At 36.8% G+C, this 22399-nt stretch overlaps 1 protein-coding gene across 3 annotated transcripts in view; it reads right to left on the bottom strand.

The window, feature by feature from the left end:
- BMP5 (bone morphogenetic protein 5) overlaps window positions 1–22107 on the bottom strand; it is a 56256-nt gene extending 34149 nt beyond the window's left edge. For 2 of the 3 annotated variants that reach the window (XM_029084012.1, XM_029084013.1), the window contains exon 1: window positions 21534–22017. In XM_029084012.1, coding sequence (XP_028939845.1) covers window positions 21534–22017 — 484 coding nt within the window. Of the gene's footprint in view, window positions 1–21533 lie in introns of all 3 variants that reach the window. The other variant, XM_010163972.1, reaches the window with a different exon arrangement.
- Window positions 22108–22399: the final 292 nt, after the last annotated feature.

The following is a 22399-nucleotide window of genomic DNA, read 5'->3' as shown; positions in this document are numbered from 1 at the left end:
CATATTTTTTTTAAATGTACAAACGTATGTTGCCTTAAGAACCACCGAAAATAAAATATATGTTATAAGAATACTTTATCTTTGGTGAAAATGAACTTTCTCCTGGCCGACAAAAGGAAAATTGTCTGCTAAATGTGAGGTTTCCTTGGCTCAAGTGTGTATTTAGCTTACATGAGTTTGCCATCGTACACTATGTAGAAAATGTAAAGCAGAAAAGAGGCAGAAGCATGTAAACTGGCCGCTCTGTACCTGAAGATGAATGGGCTGCTACTGAAGAGAAACAGGATACAGGCTATTTAGCAGCTCCACTGCCCGGTTCTAAACTGTGAGATATATACAGAGATCTGACTTGAGGTTTGGGGTTTGTTTGCTCTTTTTTTTTTTAATATCCATGTAAAGCCTTTCATTTTGGAGAGAACTTGGCAGAGATTAGCATATGCAAATGCACTAAACTGCAGAGTATTTTTCTAGTACAGAGTCTGCCACAAGTTTCTAAGGTTATAACTGAGCATTTCGAAGCTAATGTCGAACAGATATGTCAGTACCTTTTAAATCAAAAATATATTAAAGGCAGACTTAATGTAGCAACCCTTTCTGAAGTCTCTGGTTAGTATTTATTCAACAAGTATTTACCAGCATGTGTGGGTAACTAAGCACTAGTGTCTGTGAGTAAGCATTGGAGAATCAGACGCTGAATAACAGGTTTAAATGCCAGTACTACTGGCCTGTTTCATTTTTATTTGGGTTTGAGGTTTCCTTTTGTCTAGTTTCTTACGAGTACCTTCTAATTAGTACCATTAGTTTGGAAACAGCAGTTCTCTCCCTGTATGTTATAGTCTGGACAGAAAGCTCTACAACACCCTGTGATAGCATCGGTGGGCTTCTCTCAGGACCACGCACAACTGCTGAAAGAATACTGATAGACACTTCCTGACTGGGCCAAAATTAATTATTACAGCTTGCACAGATAGTACTTATCTATGTTTCCATGTATACTCAAGGAAGAGACAGTACTGCCATCTGAAAGAGACACAAGTTCAAAACTTTATTGGGCTGAGACAGCATTTACAGGCAGGGCAGGACTTGGGAGTCCAACAGCCTGCAGGAAGGAAGGGCTGCGGGAAATAGGCACTGAAGGCTGTGGAAAACCCTCAGGCCAGGGAGGTCCCACTCGCCACAGTGAAGCCAGAATCTCAAACTGCAAATTTCTGTCAGCCAATGTACAAAACATAAAACCAATTTTTACATATGTAGACAAGTTAAGATCTTGTATTATATAGTAGACTGAAAAAAACAGTGGGTGTGATGTTGCAATATTGACTAATGACTACAGCAATAGCCAAGTTACAAAAGCAAAATATTATTTAATAAGATTAAGTATTTTAATACCAGAAATAATACACAAGTCTTGATCCCTTCTGCATCTAATAACTGCCTTGTCGGGGAAGACTGTGAATGCTCAGTAGTGTATCTCTCTGGTCCTTTATCCTGTTGAAATGGCATGAAGCACAGGAGGGGTACCATATCTCATATATTTTTATTTCAAATGTGAGAGCTTTACAACACTGGTAGCCCAAAAAATACAGGTTAAGATTTTTAAGTGTTCAGTTCTTCCAGAGCTCTTTCATGTAATTCCATCTCTGCTCAGTTCATCTGCCAAAATGCACCTCTGTGGGACTGATCACAGCATCTGAAAACTGGTTGACCAGAAAATCAGGAAGTCCTTTTTGAACCATTGGAGGAAAATAATTTTTCTAAGTAAAAATAACTGTGATATTTCAGTCAATGCTGACTACAACAAAATTCTTCATTTGCTGTCATTGATCAGGATTCTTATCATCAACTTTTAAAAATGTTATTTTTATACCACTTGAAACTAATACCTTCAGGACTATGGTTACAATGGACAAATCATGGCTCAGAGAGACATCACAATTACCTGTGTGTAAGATGGGAAGGAATGATATTTTCCACCTATGTGGCAAACTGATGAAATATTAATACTGTATTAACACTAAACCCAGCTGTAAGAGGACTGAAGACAAATTCACACCAAAAAGATATTTTGGAAAAATGGTCATCTTTTACACCAAGAGAAAATACCAAGCACTAATTTTCATTCAAAAAATATTTGTCTTATAGAAAAAAATATAAAGCATGTATATGGATGAGCAGTATAATAGGTAATTGGTATTTTACCAATTCAGTTATAAATCTGATTAATTGTTGACTGAGTTTAAAAACTGTAAAAATTGCTAGCAATGAGTTTAGGTCATAGTGTATGAGGGACTATTCACTGTGTGCTCTTTCATTAGTGATTAGCTTCCCACTGACATGTACTTTGCTTTTCTTGAGGAGGCTGGTATGTGGTGACACAAAGGGAAAGTGAAAGCTTCTTTGGCAAACGGGGGAACAAACCAAAGATATGTTGCAATAAGCTGATTCCACAAGGTAACATCCCAGGATCCCAACTGGTTTCACAAATACTGAAGCCTCACTAATTGACTTAATGTCACTGTTTAACTACCATATATACATGTCAAGGCAAAACAGAGGTTCTTACAGACCATTTAAGTGTAAAGGGCCATTTACACTAATCTCATTGCATTTCACTGTTTGACTCTGAATTCTTTGTGTAAGCACTAAGTAAACCAGTCAGTTTTAATCACTTCAAGGTGATAAAGGTTACAGTAAGCTGATACACTAAAAACGACACTCATTTACATCTTGAATATAATGAAATGATAGTTTATCTACAGTGAACACTTGTGGTTATCTGACAAAAGCAGGTCAAAGGTTCCAGGCGTTTTCTCCTGAAATTACTCAGTGCTGCCTCAAATGACTGATAATTAAAAGCAGAGGCTGGAAATATCAAATGTGGTAGGTGACAGATAAGCAACAGATTAATGCAAGTACTCTGTTACAGGACACTAAAAGGTCAGAGGCCCTAGGAATTAGCTATTGTGCTACTGTGAAAAGACAGACATCAAATAGCTGTTTACCTCATTCTTGCTCTTCTCTCCAACATTCAAATTCTAGAAACACATTCTCTCTTCCATGATCCAACTAACTAAACTGACTCACTTTTTACAAAATAAGGCAACAAATATTTGGTAGGTTGTGTGGAAAGGAGAAAAGATGTGATCCAAGAGCAGAATCATTAAAAAAAAAAAAAAACAACCAACCAAAAACAAACAAACAAAAGGTGTAAATATTTTGATGAAGTGCATCAGACAGAACTTAAGAAGCACATTCATCAGAACATCATTCTCAGCTAAGGAGACCAGATAAAAGAGTTTAAAATATATATTTTAAAGCTTTGTAACTTTGTTTAGGCTTTTACACTGTAGAAAAATACCTTTAACTTTAGAAGCTCAGTTTAATCTTTCCTGAACTGATTATTAGGAAAAAAAAAATTAGGAGACAGTGTAAACACTTGTCTAAGCACTGCTGCTTTAATAGGTTTAATCTGTTTTCTAGAAAGGCAAGAATCCCGATCCAGACTCAGGAAATGTATTTTGAGTTAGACACTGAAATTGATACAAATAGTCACCTGTCCTTAAGGGATTGTTTTGGACACTAGAGACGGCTGCCTGATACAGTCAGCAGAGAGACACTTCTGTTTGTTAGGAGTCAACTGTCTTGCACCAGCCAGTAAGAACAGCGGAGTTTATCTACATTTCCCCTTTCAGTCATCTGCAGCTCCAGAGAACAGGACTAAGAGATAGCCCTTGCTCAGCCACAGGACATTTCAATCCCTATCAGCTGCTTTCGATGACCTTATCCTAACTGCCAGGATGCTGAGTGGCCCGGCAGTGGGACATCCTGGGCTGCTGCACAGAAGAAATGCAGGGGTTGGGGGTCAAAATGAGAACAGAATGTTTTTGTTCCCACAGCTGATTTTTTAAAATTCATTTGATATTAGGCATATACTAGATAATCATTCATCTGAGTGTTTTAACTACAAAGCTTCAGAGTCTTAAGTCCACTTACTTGTTCTCCTTTTAGTACCAAGTCTTCTGCATTTCTTTTTACCCATTTTCATCATCGGGGGAGGAGGGGAGGGAGCTGTGCCCCTCTGACTATTCTGTAGCCAGTAGTAAGGGAAAGCGGGTGGTGTAGACTTAATAACCCTTCATTTCCCTCCTCATGTCCTTCCCCAGTCTGAGGTGGGAAAATAGGTTGCAGAGGCTTTAGTCGTGTCTGTCCAGGTGTCCTGGGGATGTTCAGAATTTGCCTTCTGAACTGAGATATTTTGGGAACTTATCTCCAATCAAAACGGATTCGCTCATACTCAAAGCCCAAGAGCAAACCTATAAGGATCCCTTAAGCCAAAAATGTAGGCAGAGGTTGAAACTAGGTGTCCTCAAAATTACGTTCCACACATATCCTATCTTAAACATGAAACTCGTCAGAATCTTAATCCAAATTCTGATCTCTTTTCGACTGAGGCAAAACTATTTCCATAATCAGTGAGAATTTTGCATAATTAGGAATGGTAAGTCTGCAGAAACTTTATTTTTTTTTCATTGCAACAATTCTGTTTCTTAAGAACTGCTTTAGTGCTGTACTGTATATTTGAGTTTCTCTGTATTTATTATTATTAGACTGGTTGTATTTAAAGTAATTATAGATTTACAGATGTGGTTTTGAAAGAATGATGTAAATTGCTTTTACATAAAATATACTTTCTTGTCAAAACACAAAGCAGAAAGTTTGGTAGGTCATATTCTGAAGCAAGTTACATTGCTGTAAATTTAGTTATTTCACTAAATTCTTTATTTTTGACAGTTACTAACATCAATGAGTAACATTTGGCTATTTTGCTTAACTAAATTAGGGACAGTTTGAGATTGTTTGATGAAATACTGTGCAGTTAGTGGCAGTTTCAATAAACGAAAAATCGTCTATTGTTTATTGAATCCAGACTTTTAATGGTAGAATATCCCTTCCATAATTGCATGGAATTACTGAACTGTATGAATTGCAAGTAATTCAAGTCAAGATAAAGTCAATGAGAAAACCTATAGTGACTGCAGCAGAATCTAGAGAAAGAATGAACAGGAAAACCATAATTAAAAAAAAAAAAATTGCCTGGACTTTTTTCAAGCACATATTGGTTTTCTTTATTTATCCTTCATAGAATCAATATATTTCAATATCCCTTACTTTATTAAAAAAATAAAAAATAGAATATTCATGCATCTTACCCAAGCATTTAGTTTTACATCTTTTAAGAATAAGCAGGAAAATACTGTTCTAATTTTAAAATTTTAGGGTTTTATTTTTGTTATTGTTTTCCATAAGATCTGATGTATTTTTACCAAATAACAAAATACACATTTGAAAAATTCAAAACAGTTTGAAATACTAAATTATTGTTAAGATGGACTTTGAAATTATGTAATTTCTACTTTCTAATCCCCTCAAAACCTATATGCAATGTATTCTATTCTAAGGGGTAGGCAGCAACTAGGCAAATAATGGAAGTTACAAAAACGGTAGCATATAAGTGAATACGTAAAAGGATAAATTACATTTTTCTGATGAATTATTTTAAGAATTAGAACTCAGTTAGTAGTTAAAAGCTTGCAGCATTCACCCTGAGCAGGAAGGAGTTCCCAGGAACCAGGTAACAGTGCCTGCCAGCAACTTTTATAAGCACAGACCTAAAGAAATGCCTCAACCAAAGAGGCATAACTGAGCTCAGCTTTCTCACGTGTATTCTCCTAGGTGTTCTGTACACTGTGAGATTACCTGTGATGCCTTCTTGTCACTTCACACTGAAATATGGGGTAAAATAGATGTTTTACTGGCATTGCTGATCTTCATTAAATAGCCAATGCTTTGTTGAAACATTCATTGGTAAATGTGTTATTCATTCAGTTTACTCTTCTCTGTATCTTCCAAGTCAAATCCACTTGCTCAACAAGCCAAAACAAGTTCTACGCTGCAGCTGTTCCAATAATAATTAAATGCTGGAAGGCTTTCAGCTTTTGATACAGAGTAAGTGGAAGAGCAACACTCTGCTTTTCTTATGCTGGTTTGATCCTGGCCAATGCAACAGTAGAAATAAGTAACCAGAATAAAGAATTTTGGAATTGAACAGAAATATGGGAGTCTAAGTCCAGGTATTATCATGATACTAATATAAAAGACAAAGTGATTCCTCAAAATCTATTTCTTTTTCTGATTTTGACAGTATAACGCATTGTATTCTTCAGCCTCCTGAATGTAAAACTTTCACTGCAGTTGTTCAACTGTACCACAAAGCACAACAAAAACCACACCACGTATATGTGCTTGTAATTGTACTAACAGTGGTAGAATGAATCTCAGCTGAAACTTCTTCTAGATCTTTTAAAGGTGACAGTCCAGCTGGTCACAGCTTCAAGGTCTAACAGTAACAGGACCTATTTGGACCTATTTTGTGCTGTCAGTATTAATGTGTCCCAAAAGAGAGAAGCATCGTGACCAAGGGTATGGGAGGAGGCAATGAAGAAAAAGTCATGTGCAGTTTGCGATTTTGAATGTAACAAGAACAGACCCTCTGATTTCTTCATCGGTTTAAGTCACACTATATTACAAAAGCACTCCCACCACAAATGCCTGTTCTAAAAATGCATATCTACTAGGTTTTTAGTTTTGTTCATTTTCATCAATGACAAATAAATCTTTACTTGAAAGAATAGAAAAGGTCAGATAAAAGATCACTGTATTATGTACTTCTGAGCTCAGATATAGATAAATTAGCTAATCCTTACACCACCATGCCTGAGGTGGTTAATTTTGTCTGCATTTTCAACGATGCCTATTTTACCTGGGCTTTGGCAAAGACAGTACATTTTGATACCATCAATCAATAGGCCCATTTTTTTCATATTTAATTTTGTTTTTCACTCAACACGGATCGTCACAAAGAAAACTAACAATTATTCACAGGTTTCTGACTGTGTGTGAAAGTCAGGATGTCAGATCAACACAACCTCAAGGTTAACAAATGACAGAAAAAAAGATCCCTCTTGGGTTCAGCTGCAACTGAATAGGAGCAAAAGTTATACCTCTGGGATCCAATGGTCAGAAAGTAGGTGTAAGTTATAACTGTTTTGACACTGTAAAAGTATACAGATAGGACATAACTTCTGAGAAGGGTGAAAGGGCATATATCATCATAGGGTAACTGGCAGGGGAGTAAAAGCTAAACATTAAAGCCTATTCTATCGTCTCACATCTCCTCAGTTCCTACTTATGTTAACCCTCTGCTCACATCCACTAAGAGGTGGCAAGTCACTCCACCATTTACCATTCATGCATGTTGTCTAATAAACTCCATCCATTTCCCACTGTGGAATTTCTCATAAAAGTTTCCATGGAAGTCATATCTGCAGGCCAAACTGGATATGACTGGATAGGCACTATTTTCTGCTTACCCTGTGCTCACGTCTGAGTATTTTATTATTACCTATACCCATTAACACTGACTGAACATTCCATAAGAAACAGTCCAACTGTAGCAACAAAGAGGAAGGAAACCCTCAAGAACATCTAATTTAGAGAGTAGAAAAATGCTTTATTACATATAATAAATTAAAAATTATTTTGGTAGGCTATATTATAGATAGGTTATTAAGTTAATTTGGAAAAAACAGCTGATCACAGGCCTGCGCTTAGCTAGTGTCTCAGCATGGCTCAAAGGAATTCAGAGTTCCTCAGATTCATACTTTGAGTGCACAATTGAATACTGGGCTAATCACTGTACTAACTGAGTCATCACCTTAAAAATTAAAGATGTGAAGATATTGGAATTTCATCTTATACAAATTGTTAACCCTCATTTTTAAGGTTTGCCCTGTGCACACCTGCTGTTGGTCAACACCAAGGACTCACCTAGGAGAGCCTAAGCAGTGGTGCCAAGAACCGGAGTTATGGGGCCAGGAGCAGAGCTTAGATGGGCCCTCCTAGACATTACACCCAGGGGCAAACAGGAAGAAGATGAGGAGGAAGAGCAGCCAGGAGACTGGGCAGCAGTGATGATCAGTGGTACTTCCAGGCAGCAGGTTTTAACAGCCAGTTTGGGAGCTGGCTGTGATTTTAACAACTTGTCATACTGATTCAAACTGCACCCTCTCCTCTGCAGCTCTGGTAGTCTAATCTGGTCATGATTTATTCTCACAGAAAAAGATTATTTCACCCACATATAACTGCTCATATGGAATAAGTCCCCTCAACAAGAAAGAAAAAACACATGGACTTTTTTTTCTTGAAAGAAACTTAAATCTTAACAAAGTTAATGAACATTCAGACCCTCTTTCAGGGCAGAAACTCACTAACTGTTAGTGAGTTAAAAGATTTCTGAGTTGGCCATCCAGCATTACACCTGCTCTACCAGAGAAAAGGAAAAGCAGTCTTCACAAAAAAAAATTGTGCCATGAAAGAGCTCAGGAAATTGTCTTCAGGTAACATGACAATAGTTGGTGAATAGGTTACTTTGGACAATCTTGGGGAGAGAGACAAGGAGACTCAAAATGACATAAAAAGCAAGAAAATAATTTCCAAAGTAGAAAGAAAAAAAAAAAGTTACACTTTGAGCACATAAAACTGTTAATCCAACAATTGTCTGAGCAAGTTCATAAAAAAAAAAAAAAAGTAGGAAAGATTGATGTTGATGTATAAGAAAAGAGTAAGTTCCCCCTTCTCTGTAACCACTCTTTCACAGGGTCACATAACAGCTGAGATTGCAAGGGACCTGAGGTCATCTACTTCAATCTACCTGCTCAGGCAGGGCAAATTAGAGCTGGTTGCCCAGGACCACAGACACGCTTGTATCATTCCTGCATTTTCCCTGTTAGTCCACCTGGGACTGCATTTCTCATATTCCTCACCAAGTTACTTACAAACACAATACCCAGGCTGATTGCAGAGATATCTATAGGTGTAACACATCTCTGGTACAGCAAAGACGATCTCCTGAAGCTCATATTATATGTTATAATACTGGCTTCTCTCCATTCCTAATAGATGAGTCGATGTGTCTCAGCCAAAATTTGGGTGCCTTTCTGAACAGAGGATAAGAATGAGCAGGGAGTGGGAACCTGACCACTAACATACTGATACTGCTTTTACTTCAAATGCAACCTTTTTGGTACATCATCGTTAAGAATATTTGGCATGCATTTTACAGCATCTGATCAGCCTTTGCCTTTGCAGGTACTTGAGCTAAACCTTTGTTTCTACTAGGACTAGAAGTGACTGCTGCCTTAATCTTTGGTGATAGGTCTGAATTTCTTTTGCAGGTAATTTAGAACCATCTGTTGCCCATCCCCAAAACTGGAAGCAACACAGTCTCTTTTTCGGGGGGTTGCTTTTGTTCCCATTTTGATGAGAGCACACTCCCTACCTACAGAAGCAACATGGTTTAACGGAGTCCACGGTAAATCTCATTGACCCAAGGTGATATAATGTTAATAAAAGAAGCTTAATTCCTGTATAGCGGCAGATGGTAATGTAGACACAGGATGAACAGGTCATAATGTATTCAGGAGCTGTGCCCATGGAGCCAAGTTTGCAGTTCATGCATGTGTGTGTTTCATTGATTCAAGTGCTGTGATGAACCCCTTGTATATTAGATCTCTGCTGTACCCACACCCATGCTAATAAGCACACTCATTGTATTTTTCCATTTCTGAGGAATATGTATGAATATGGAGAAAGCAAAACACAACTGCTAGGAAACCAAAACAGGAGAAATATATTGTTAATCTTAATGACATTACTCCCTCCATTCTGACCCAGTGAATTGCAACATGAACTTGATCTGCTTGTTTTTCACTCCATAGCATTAAGTGTCTCCGGATTTTCCATTTATATGTATATATATATATATAAATATGTACATAAAATTCATAAAATATTATTTTAAATATACTTACTTAAATTAAAAATTATATTTATTAAAAATATCTAAAAACTAATATCCTTGTAAATGTGATATCATTATGATATATAGCCTCGTTAAACATGATTATAATGGTTTAAGAAGTGATGAAAAAAATTATTACTTTTTTAATACCCATAATCAATAGCTATAAGATGACATTAATAAAGGAGCACACCAAGAAATCAAAGAAAAGAAAGAACTTTATTGTGAAATAATAGCTATTTTTAAACTACTTTGATAAACAATACTATACTGTGTCACATTACAAATACTTCTCAAAATTTGGAAAAAAAAAGCCAGCCCTCCCTGAAAGTCACCATTTTTAATTGTATTATTTTAGTTATAATTACTATTGCTTAACACTGAAGAAGATTTAAACATTATGGTATTATGTATACCTTACTATGATATTCATCAAATTCTGTGTTTGATTTTTAGTTATATAAACTTGTAATTTAAATCAACATGTAAAAAAAAATTAATTATGTAAATGCAATTATGTGTAGCTGAACTGTAGGTTTAACCTTTGCTGCCTGAAAGACGTTGTACAGACTTTAAGCTTTCACAGCAATACTGTTCAGTTCACGGTGATAATCACGGGCAGTACTGTGTCAGCCTAGAGTCTAAGAGCACAGCCCTAAGTAACTTGTCTTTTTTATCTAGAATATGACTCCTGCTGGACGATAAACCATTTACAATAATGCCATAACTATGTGTACTTTACTACTCCAGGAAATTAACTCTTCATGGCACTTCATTCACCAATAAGTCTAATTATCAGTGTTTTAACAAAATAAAATTGAAAATGTATTCTTTTGCCTTGTGATCCTTAAAATCTTGGGACTAGATTTTACTTGGTATTAATCTTTTTCTGACTTGAATTCCTTTTTGTCTTCATTCATTTTAGGAAATCAAGTTTACTATAATCTTATAAAACAAGTTTGTCAAAAGTGAGCTATGGAACAACAACAGCAGAGGAAGCATATATATGCATATATCATCTTTAGTGAGAAGAGAATCAATACGGTCAACCCCATGTGTTTCAAAAGCCATCAGCTATATGAAAAGCAGTATAAAATAAGAAGGGTTTGAAGTTGCTTTATGAGCCTTTAGTGTGCCCATTTTCAAGAACTACATCTGGTTTTGGATGTTGATTTTTTTTCATTTTTGTTTTTCTGCAACTACAGGGGATAATTGCTGCTCTTTAATGAAACCTTAGATGTGCCCATAAATCATCAATGCACAGAAAATCTCATAGCAAATTTTATACAAGTCTCTAAAAGCTCATGGGAACTGGAAATTCTAGGGAAGCATAAGGAACTCTGAAGTTTTGGAAAACCACAAAGAGACTACTTGTGGCAACAGGGGCTTGGCTCCTTTATATCATCATATGTGAACTTTGCCCTTGCAGTACTGTTGATAGGTCTCTCACTCCTTCCTTGATCTCTTTGGAGAAAGCTCTAAGCTGAGAATCAGAGAGGAGAAGCCCTTCTCAAAACAAAGAAAATTGTGAAATTGTGTTATTTTATTCTCAGAAGTACCAAGGATCCTAAATGGAAAAGGAACAGTTTAAGGATCCAATTTTGCAATCAACTGGACGAGGCACAGCTCTTAATGACCAAACTACGAGATTACTCAGCACCTCATACCACTGTATTCTGCTGCTGTTTTAGTCTTTAGCTCTTTGGAACAGATCCATAAACTCTCCTCCTTATTTCAAAATGTTACAACAGGATGTAATTAAATACAATTAACAAGGAGGTCAAACGGTCATCTGATAAACACTGGCCCAAACAGGCAGCTTGAAAGGTCAGGGCTGCTAAAGCCACATAGAATTGATGGGAAATAATATTATGATTTAAGGGGGAAAAAATCCCAATGACTAAAACTGAAGAGATTTACATGCTTTCTATATTAGATACACAAAGCCATGTACACAGACTGATAAGCATGCACACATGCCTTGGATTGGCACAAGTCTATATTCTGAGGAGAGCTTGACTAACCACACATCATCTCTCTATTGCACCAGATCTCAAATCTCAGATTTGGTGCTTTAATTCCAGTGTTTCTTTTCCTTTTTGATTATGCGTGAAACTGCCTCATTTAAGAACAGTAAATAGACGTTTTCTTATAGAAATGCTTTTTTATTTTAGCCCTTTCTAAACTAATGCTTGAGGTCACCATGAGGAAACACAAGGCGTTGTGAGGCTCTTAGGAGCAAGGTATTTTACAGAGCACACAGCCAGAGTAAAAAGAGGCTTCACAAGAAGAAAGCTATTCTAGTACTCTGCAAGGTCAAAGAATGAGAGTGCACAGAACTGAAAATGAACACAGGAGTATTTGCCCATCCTCATTTTATGGACTGGAAAACAGAGACACACTGTTTTCATTCTCTATCTGAGGCTCTTCAGGTTTTTCCAATTTGGCTGCTCAGAAATTTCACTCTCCAGCTTTCAGGTTTAGTCTAGGCTAGGGCCAGGATAGACTCACTGCAAAACATTTGCACACATTTCGCATGCAAGGCAGCAAAGTAACCTGGTCAGGAGTAGCAGATTAACCTTCTGGATCACTAGCATGTTATGACTTGCAGTTATTGACTGATAGCCCAGCTGAGGTAACCTTGGGAACAACCTTCCCAAAGCTATGTTCCTGCTGGATCTCAGCCATCATAAATCACCACAAAAACTACAGATGTCATGGGGCTGCATGCTGGTCCTGCTCTTGCTCCAATGACTTTATCAACCCCACTACTGTTCACCCACTCTTTTGATTTCTCAGCTAACACTTTTGCAAACCATACCACTAGAATCCCATGGCTCCAGCCGCCAGGTGCCATCAAGTGCTATTCTCTCCCTGTTTCAAATCAAACTCACAAATCATTCAGTGTCCCTTCTCTTTCCTCTTCTTTAGTCTAGGTTTGCCAGGACAGAGTTTGACACATCTGCCTCTGAAACTGATGCTAACCATATCGTATAAGTCCAAAACAGTATCTTTTTGAAATTATTTTACAGTACCTTATAATTAAATCCCAAACTTATATTTCGCCCCTCACTTTTAAAAAAGGGATATTTTAAATGGATATGCCTAGACAAATTGTTATTCATTTATAATATTTACTCTAGATTATGAGTACAGATTTTCCAGATAATACGAATATAGCTTCATTAATTTCACTATAGTTAAATGCACCACAATTAGAACAACAATGATTTAATTTGATAGACACATAAAGGGATAGAATCACAGAATCATTGAGGTTGGAAAAGACTCTTAAGTTCTCATGGGGTCTGAATGGATAATATCGCAGAGTCAGATAAAGATAAATCTAATAGAAATTTCAGCTATTCAAATTCCTGTCTCCTGATTCTCCTCCAAAAAGAGAGTTGGGTAGAATTTTGCTCTGCAAAGCCATGAGTTATCAGCTATAGATATATATCATGTGTCATCACTAGCTGTCCTGATTAGTTTTCTAGTCTCTGACTCATTAATACTTGTCTCAGTTTGCCTTGAATTACAGTGGGCAAAAAAAGTAAAGCCACATTCTGGCAAGGTACCACACATGCCATTGAGTTGTACAATAGCTGTCAACAAAGCCAAGTTCTCCATCTATTGCGCCAGAGTAGTTGCTGAAGAGGAGTTGGGTACTAAATATTTGAAGTCATATTTTGGAGCATCTCTCAATAATAGTGGGAAGTTTCTGAGTGGAGAACTGAGCTGTAAAACCTCTCCTTTTCTACTTGTTTTACAGTAATTTTTTGTGTAGAAACAAATTCATAATTTAATATCAACACAAAACAGCTCCTGCTTGGTGTACCACACCCACAAACTTATATAATGTAGTTGTCAGGGTTGACAAGTTCTGCCTGCTGTAGCATTTCTGTTTTATAGGAAATTTTAACCAGGGGTGTTATTTTAAGAGATGAGCAAATGGGGAAACCCTATGGCTTAGCCAATAAAATATGAACTTTAGGTGCAATGGAGCACTCATAAATATGACTTAGAACAAGGGGATTCATTGTTTCTCCTGACCCCTTTTAGCTGCTCCTCTGATCTCAACCTCTCTGTGTGCGTCATGGCAGCCCTCATCCTTTAACCTGCGGTTTTTAAAAGCTAGCTTCTACGTTATTTATGACTGCAAATGTTAGTAGTCCGTCTGTGTGCTGCCTGCACACACATACTGAAGGATGAGGGGAGTTGTGTGTTATTTTGTGAGGATGAAAAGTTTTGCCCAGGGAGCCAAGATGCTGGGGAGGTTGAGGTAGTCACTCTGCCACAAGGGCTTGAGAAGAAAACTGCTCACTTCACCTCCAAGGCTGACTAGAAGAAACTTATACCTGCACTAATTTTGTCTTTCATTTGCACATTATCTATGCTTGTCATGTTCTCCCTCCTTTTCTCTTGGGTTTGACCTTTTTTGTCTGTATCTACCTTCTTCTCCCTACTTCCCTCCACTTTTGCAACTCTACTGGCCTGGGAAATGCTCTCAGTGCTACAACATCACACTCCACGTGAGGCACAGAGCAGTGGGACTAACTCTGCCAGTAATACCAGTTCCTATAGGGACTGTTTCTCTGTTGTGAACTTTTCCCATGCCCAGCAGGTCTGTGTCCAGCGCCGCACATTGGCCATGCCTACTGAGAAGAGAGTTGTCCTCCCTGTAGGGCTTGGTCTGTGCTTTGCCATTTTTCTCTCATGCCTGTTCTCATTCCTTCCCTCTTCATCTCCTGTGCTGTCGCCTAGCTCACTGCTTCTCGGCCTTTAATCCCTTCTGCAGCCAAATGCCACTGACATAAAATTAAAGTTCAGTGACCTTGCCTAGACGGCAGGGGTTAGAGAAAAGGGAAAGGACGAGCAGGAGAGGATGGGGAAAAGTGTGGGAAATAATTATAAAGTCTGGTAGCAGCCAGAGCTCTCCTGAAGCCCTGGGGAGCCTTTCTTTAGCTGGAGGCCGCAATTGGCACTTCATAAACTGTTCATTCTCAGCTATGTGGAAACACCAGACGACACCTAGAATTATCAGACTGTAATCAATCAATTTTCTGCAAAACTCTATTTGCCTATGAAAGCAAGCTGAAAGGAACCACCATGGCTAAAAAGAGAAGAAAAAGGAACTGCCCATGTTGTAATTACCTCCATAACTCAGGCAGTAAGTAGGCAGGTAGCCATGGTAAAATTCTTTGCTTAATTTAACATTCAGAGAAAATAATAACAGGAGCAATAAGTGTGGGAGATCACGTATGTGCCAAAGTCATCCTGTTATTTAAGCAAATAACCCAGGGATTAGGGAGAGAACCAGGAGAGTCAAAAGGAACTGCCCATGTTGTAATTACCTCCATAACTCAGGCAGTAAGTAGGCAGGTAGCCATGGTAAAATTCTTTGCTTAATTTAACATTCAGAGAAAATAATAACAGGAGCAATAAGTGTGGGAGATCACGTATGTGCCAAAGTCATCCTGTTATTTAAGCAAATAACCCAGGGATTAGGGAGAGAACCAGGAGAGTCCCCATCCACTCCATGGCAGGCGGATTCCTCCCCAAATATCCTCTGCACAGAGGCGTCTCCACAAGCCTCCCTCTTTCTCTTTCATGGCTAGCCAGAGTCACTCCAAGATTGTGTTTTCCTGGGAAAATATGTACTGTACAATACATGCAATCCCCACAACCCCACCCAAAGTCTGTGTTTAGTCTGGAAAGGAGCACTTTCTATCTCTTCCCAATGGGAAAAATATTAATAATAATATATATTTTTATATATATCCATACATTTATATAGCTTTTCACCATGCACGTCTAACCATCTGCTAAATCAGTTTCTCTTCAGTTATCTGCAATTTCTTTCAAATCTGTCGGCAAGGAAAGTCAGACAGTTTTATACCCCAGTTAATGGAGAGCCTGACATTTTTTTGGCTGTTCCCAATGGGAAAAATATTAATAATAATATATATTTTTATATATATCCATACATTTATATAGCTTTTCACCATGCACGTCTAACCATCTGCTAAATCAGTTTCTCTTCAGTTATCTGCAATTTCTTTCAAATCTGTCGGCAAGGAAAGTCAGACAGTTTTATACCCCAGTTAATGGAGAGCCTGACATTTTTTTGGCTGGGTAGATACAATAATTTACTTGGATTTAAAGTGTTAACTTTGGCAAAAAAATTAATTTACAGTTATAAAAACATTATTTTGTTAGATGATATTTATGGATCACACACAAACCTATTTTGAGGTAGAGCTGTATAGTTCATGAGGTTCATGTAATATGAGAGATTTCAAAGGAAATATACAAAATATTTCCATATAAAACAACAAATGCAGTGTAATTCCAAAAAGAAACACGTAGAATATTTCTTGCTCAAAATCAAAACCAACCCCTAACAATATGCTCTGTCATCACACAAAAATTGGTTAAAACTTCCTAATGAATTGTAAGGACTGAGTGAGGATTTTTAGGGAGTGTCATCCCATGGGTAAAATCCTTTTGTTCCATAAATAAATAAATAAATCAGTTTTGCGAAAAGGTGTCTTAATGTTTAATTTGATCACAGAAAAATATTTCATCATTAATAATTATTTCTAAAACATGGTTGTGGCACCTAGGTCACAACAAATTAGTTCAGCTTGCTGACTGGGTGCCGAAAATTTTATTAACAGAAAAAAATCTTAGAATTTCAAGATACCAACTGAGGTCTGCTTTGGGTGAAGATAAAATGAGACCTGCTTAATTTAATTTGCTTTAAATTTTATGCAAAAGAGTGAAAAATGTCATCTTATTGACTTTGGGGTTGCTGTTAAAAAAAACTTCACAAAGGTTTTCTCATTTTTGATCGATATTGATCAAATTCCACAATTAAAGACATGGAGTCTATTTGCTGTTTAACAAGTTTTATCTCTGTAATAGCATCTCTCTGTCCCAGGCAAGACAATAACACTATTTCCGTCACTTCAGTTAAGTCTGGGTCAATATTTTCCTTAGAAGCCTGCATTTTACTGACTAAAACTGTATCACAGCCAAGGAAATTCATGTAAGGTTAAAATTAAGACAGCAACATCTGAAATCCAGTATGAAAGAAAGACAGTGTGCTCATTCCAAAGCTTTGAGGAGAGAAGTTAATGATCCTGAGGCCTTTTTGCATGTATCCTTCAAACCCAGCTCCCCTTCCACAGCTCCTGGCATTTTGTAACTTAGCGCTCTGTATCCCTTGCTGATGATATGTTAGCTGTGAGTGGAAGGTTGTAGAAACTGAATTAGTTTAAATTTAAAAACTAGCTACTATATACACTCAAGGTCTGATTGCAGTTAGGGATCCTTTCTTTTTTGTGTGTAATGAAATTGTATTTGTACAGGTATTCGGTGTGGATTGATGCACTGAAGGGTTTGCAAAGTAGTTGTATACAAGTTGTTCTTTGCTGTGTTAGCATTCTCTGACAGATATAATGGGCTGTAAATCTTGTGATTTTATGTATTTGCTTAGTGATTCGGGTTTTAAAGAAGAATATAATCTTCAAGACAGTGTACAAACTCGGGGTAGAGAAGCAGAACAAATACAAACAGTACTCTGTGCCTCAAACAGGCAAAATTTCCTTTGATTTCAACATCTCATTTAAGAACGGATCGTAACACATGTGGTTTGAGGATTATTATAATTAAGATTTCGGAATCACATTGTGTGTGAAGAAGAAAATATGTCTTTCTGGGGTGTAATGGCTACTTTAAAAAAATCCATAATATTGTATCCTTCTTTAAATCAGCATGTGTAGGTCAGGGTCACAAATTTCATAGTGGTCTTCACATTTGAGTTTTTGAAATGAACTTTATATACTAAGAAAGAAAAAATAACAGAAAACCACAAAACTTATATATATCCCCTATCTTACAGAGAGTTTGTATCTATTCATAGGAAAATATGGAGAAAGAAAACAGTTACTTAGCAAATGCAACAATCTGTTTAGAGAAAAAAATTACAGATGTGTTGTAAACTAGTGAAAATACAGACCATTTGAATTGCATGAGAAGGAACACTTACGTACAGTGGATTTAATGATCACTTTGATGCAAATGGAAAATTCAGTTCTTGAAATGTTTAAATGTAGTTTATAAAAGTGCTGCTGTTTCTCCAAGCCTCAGTCATGTACATTTTTTTTCACTGAATCTCCCTCTTTTGGTGAGAGGTGAAGAGTGGGAACACTAACATTTATCTTAACAGAGTCCTTCCCTAACCAAACTTTGAGTGAGCAGAAAAGTGAGTAGGGCTACATGAGTATTATTTGCCTGTTCTCCAAGGAACAGGGTATCCTATATATGTCATTTTGGGACACCAGCCAAAAAGAAGATGCCAGAACTCCAAACAGTCAGGGCTTTGCAACGATATAATAAAAAATAACAACAAGATAAAAAAAAACCCAAACCCACTCAGTGAGGAAAACAAAGTCCTGAACTTGTAGGTGACATAATCAGATCTTTGAAAAGCCCAGTGTATTTAGTGGAGGATTTATCCTTTGCCTGCTGGACCAACCCCAGTTAACTCTTCTGTTACTCTCATCAATATTTACGGTGAGCTGCCAACACACACAGTCTTATACAAAATACAGGACAAGACAGAGTCTTTGTCTTGTTGTATCTTTCAAGAAAGAAGGAGACGGAAATTCTAGTATGAATTCCAGTATAAAGAACAGGTGTTTACAATTTTAACTTCAGGAGAAGTAAATGCAGTCTTGTTTTTCTCCCAGGTTGCTTGACAGAATTATAATTACAGTTCCCTTGATGATCATTTTTTAAATTTGTTTTTGTAAGTGAGGCATTTGTAACTCTGACAGGTTGATTTTTATCAAAATTAGCATATAAGTTTCAAGTTTTATTCTTTAACAAAAAATTATTTGTCCTTGCCCATTTTTTTACTTTGCTTCTTATTCAGCCTTTTCAATCTTATGCTTAATAATTCCTATCCAACATCTCAGCTACATATTACTTGTTTTAATATATATGTCTTAAATTATTGTAACTGGCTACAACTATATACAAAAGTTTCAAATTAAAATATCATGATGATTAATAAAGCTTTATAATTACACCTTATGTAATTAATGGTGTGCAAGTATGATCGTGATGAATACTATTTCCAGAGCAGATAAATTTGATGCAAGTTGACTGAGGCTTCATATCTAAAATCAGTTGAGTTATTGCTGTGCTGCATCAGCATTTAATGATTTTAAGGTACAATGTTAACATTCACTTATCACTGCATATTTTTCCCCATTGTACATTGAAAGAGCTTGTCCTCATCTGTCATGATTTTATACTGCATAAATCATACAAAATGGTTACCTATTTCCATGATTTATTTCATTTTAGTATTAATTACACTGAAACATAGGATTGTTTAATAAAAATGTTGAACCTAATCTGTATCGGTCGTCAATATTTCTTACATGTGTTACGCAGTGGAATGTGTGATAAACCACAATATCTAATATGTATGGAAGGGCATTTAAAGTGAATGAGGATTTAGACTCACTTAAAGCTGGGACACATTTTAATTTTACAGAGGCCAAACAAAACCTGGTATTTACACAGTATTTTTTTTATAAGTTAATGGTGTCTATTAATCATAATCACTAGAATAATAAGCATCCCATCCCCAGTTTTCACAGTTTAGAAGCGCAAGATATGCTTTAGCTTCTCAAAATGACTTTCTTAAGGCAACACTGGCTTCCAAACAAAATGAGACAAATATTAGAAACTTCCCAGTCAAGGTAAGACACTCAGTGGAAACCTGCAATCTTCCAGAGAGGGTTTTTGTCTGAGGAAGCGCAGCAGGATCAGGCTAGGACATATCTGACACTAAGCTTTCAAAGCCTTGTACTCATGTACTGCAAGAAGTCCTCTTGAAATCAAAGACGTTTTGTGAAATCAAAGGCTAGGTCCTGGGTGAATTGTCCTCAGGGCCATTGGTGAAACAATCTGTGACATACTGAGGGTATTTCTTAGGACACATAAGGAAAATTTTTGCAGGGTCACAGTCTTGCCTAATGTTTAGGAGATGAGAGTATTTCCTATTTCCCTTTATAACATTGCCATTTCAAATTCAGCTGACTCCAGACACTCTGGATAAATTGAGGCACAAAATGATAACTTAAAAGTAATAAACAGATAATATTTAATTCTTTCTGAAGGATAAGGAACACATTTTCAAAAACAGAGATTTCGTTTTTTTCTAGTGTGCTATTTCAGGAGCAAGAGAAACAAGCAAATGTACTTAGAGTTGTGGACATATATTACTCTTAAGGAAAAGTATCTCAGAATGGAACACCTCCTGATCTGCCAAATAATTAAGGAAAAGTAATTTTATTATTACGACAACTAAACTCTAGGGTGTAATTTTTCTAGAAATTCAAGTTGTTGAGGATTTTCTTGTTTGGAAACATTTTTAATCCTGTAGCAAGTATTAATGAGCTGGTAGACATAAAAGGTACAGAATGTGTGCAATAATCTGAAGGTATTTTGGAAACTGTGCCATTGTTTAAAAATTTTCCACAGCAAGTGGTATTCTGGAAAGAAAGAATTCATCAGGTTTTGGACCAGTTTATTGAGAAACTTAAAGTTTTCAATTAAATCTCGTGTAATTCAGATCAAATGAGAAGGGGGGTTTTTAGCTAGCTTTATGAGTCCTGCAACATTTAAAATATTTGTAAAAATTGCAAATATGTTTCATGAGTTATTTGAAGCTTTATTAATGAGATTGAAATTGCCTTCTATTAAAGAAATCTGTAACTGCTTTTTCAGCCACCATGTAACTGGTAAGCATGTTTATTATACTCAGAGGCCAATACAATTTAGTTTTATCAGTTTTTGTGTCTGAATTGATATAATTTTCAAAAGCGCACATTGCTTGCATGTTTCTGGTGTTTAATATTCTTCTTTTTTTTAATTTATTTATGACACAGAAAATAAGAACCACTGAAGACTCTGAGCACCATGGCAGTATAATAAAACACAGTCTGTGGTTATTAAATAGAAATAACAAAGAAACAGTAATGGATTATTTAAAATCCAGTCATCCAGCTGAAAAGATAATAAAACTCTGACTTTAAAAAAAAACAAAAACCCCTAAACAACCTAATTTTTTTTTTTTTTAATGACTTCAGTTTTCTCCTTTCATAACATTCTAGGCTTTAAAATAGTAACAACTGATGTTTGTTCATGCCTGAGCTTTAAGCAAAAAAGTGGGGGAAATAATCGAGCAATAGGCATAAGTGTTTGATTTTTTGAGATTTTTTTTTAAAAAAAGGAGTTAGTTGGCCTAAGGCTAGAATTTTCATTACATCAATGAAAGAAAGAAAACAGAAGCCAGCAGAGGGGAGTTATAGAAACTGACTTTATATAAACAGTGAGAAAAATCTTTTTCCATGGCCACCTACAACGTAGCTACTTTACCATCAGTACAACTTTTCCTTTACCAGTGGCACAGCAGCACAGCAACCCAATCCTGCGTTTTTAGAACAGGTTACGATCCAGCCAAGGGGTTTGCCCCTGGCAAGATCAGGCTAACAGTTTGTCAAAGAGAGCAGAAACAAAAGATTTTTCCACGTACCTAAATTGACAAAGCTCATGACCATGTCAGCATCATTCAGAAAGTTGGTGTCGTGCAGGCTGGCTAAGGGAGGATTCTGTGTGGCCAGGGGGGTCATGCGAGAAAATTGTATTCTCCGTGAATATCCATTTGGAGAGGCAGGGTATCCTTTCCGCATCCCTCTGCTCTCCCCTGCCATTGATCCCTTTAGTGAATACTCCAGCTCCTCAGTATCCTCTTCATTTGTCATGGCATTATACAGGTCCAGCATGAAGAGGGGTGCAGAAGAAGCCTGCTTTCCTGGTGAAAATGGTCTGGGTCTGTGAGGTAAACCCAGGATAGAGAGAATCTCTCTCTGAATCTCCCTTCTCTCATGGTTCCGCAGCCTCCTGTAAATAAAACTCGAATGGACATGATTGTCTCCTAAACCTCCCTGTGCTTGACCCACCAGAACCCAGCAATTCCAGAGCAAGCCCACAAAAGCTTTGAGCGCAGTTAGGTTCATCTTTGACAAGAAAAAGAACAAGGAAAAAAAAAATTAAAAAAAATCTTTTCTCCTACTTGTTCTGAGTTCCTATGAGGTCTGCTTTCCCAGTGGCTGAAAAACAAAATTTACCTATTCTTCATGTCAATGTCATCTCTAAACGTAACATCTTTGGTGATTTTTCTCCCCCCACCCTGTTTAAATATTATGGAATGTGTCAGGTTGCAGTTATTTCTAAGAAAGCTGAAATTCAGACTTCCAATTTTCCACTGTTGTTATCGTTTTTTCTGCATTTATGGAGCAGAAGACCAGTATTTTGTCAGCTGACCTAGGCATTCCTATATAAACCTTAGATAACCAGGTCTTTGGTGGGGAGCTGTATTAGCAAGAGCTGTTCTTCTGA

The sequence above is a fragment of the Antrostomus carolinensis genome, unplaced genomic scaffold (assembly GCF_000700745.2).
Source record: "Antrostomus carolinensis isolate BGI_N321 unplaced genomic scaffold, ASM70074v2 scaffold8163, whole genome shotgun sequence".
Lineage (NCBI taxonomy): Eukaryota > Metazoa > Chordata > Aves > Caprimulgiformes > Caprimulgidae > Antrostomus > Antrostomus carolinensis.
Note: the sequence above shows the minus strand (reverse complement) of the source record. Positions and strands in the feature narration are given on the sequence as shown.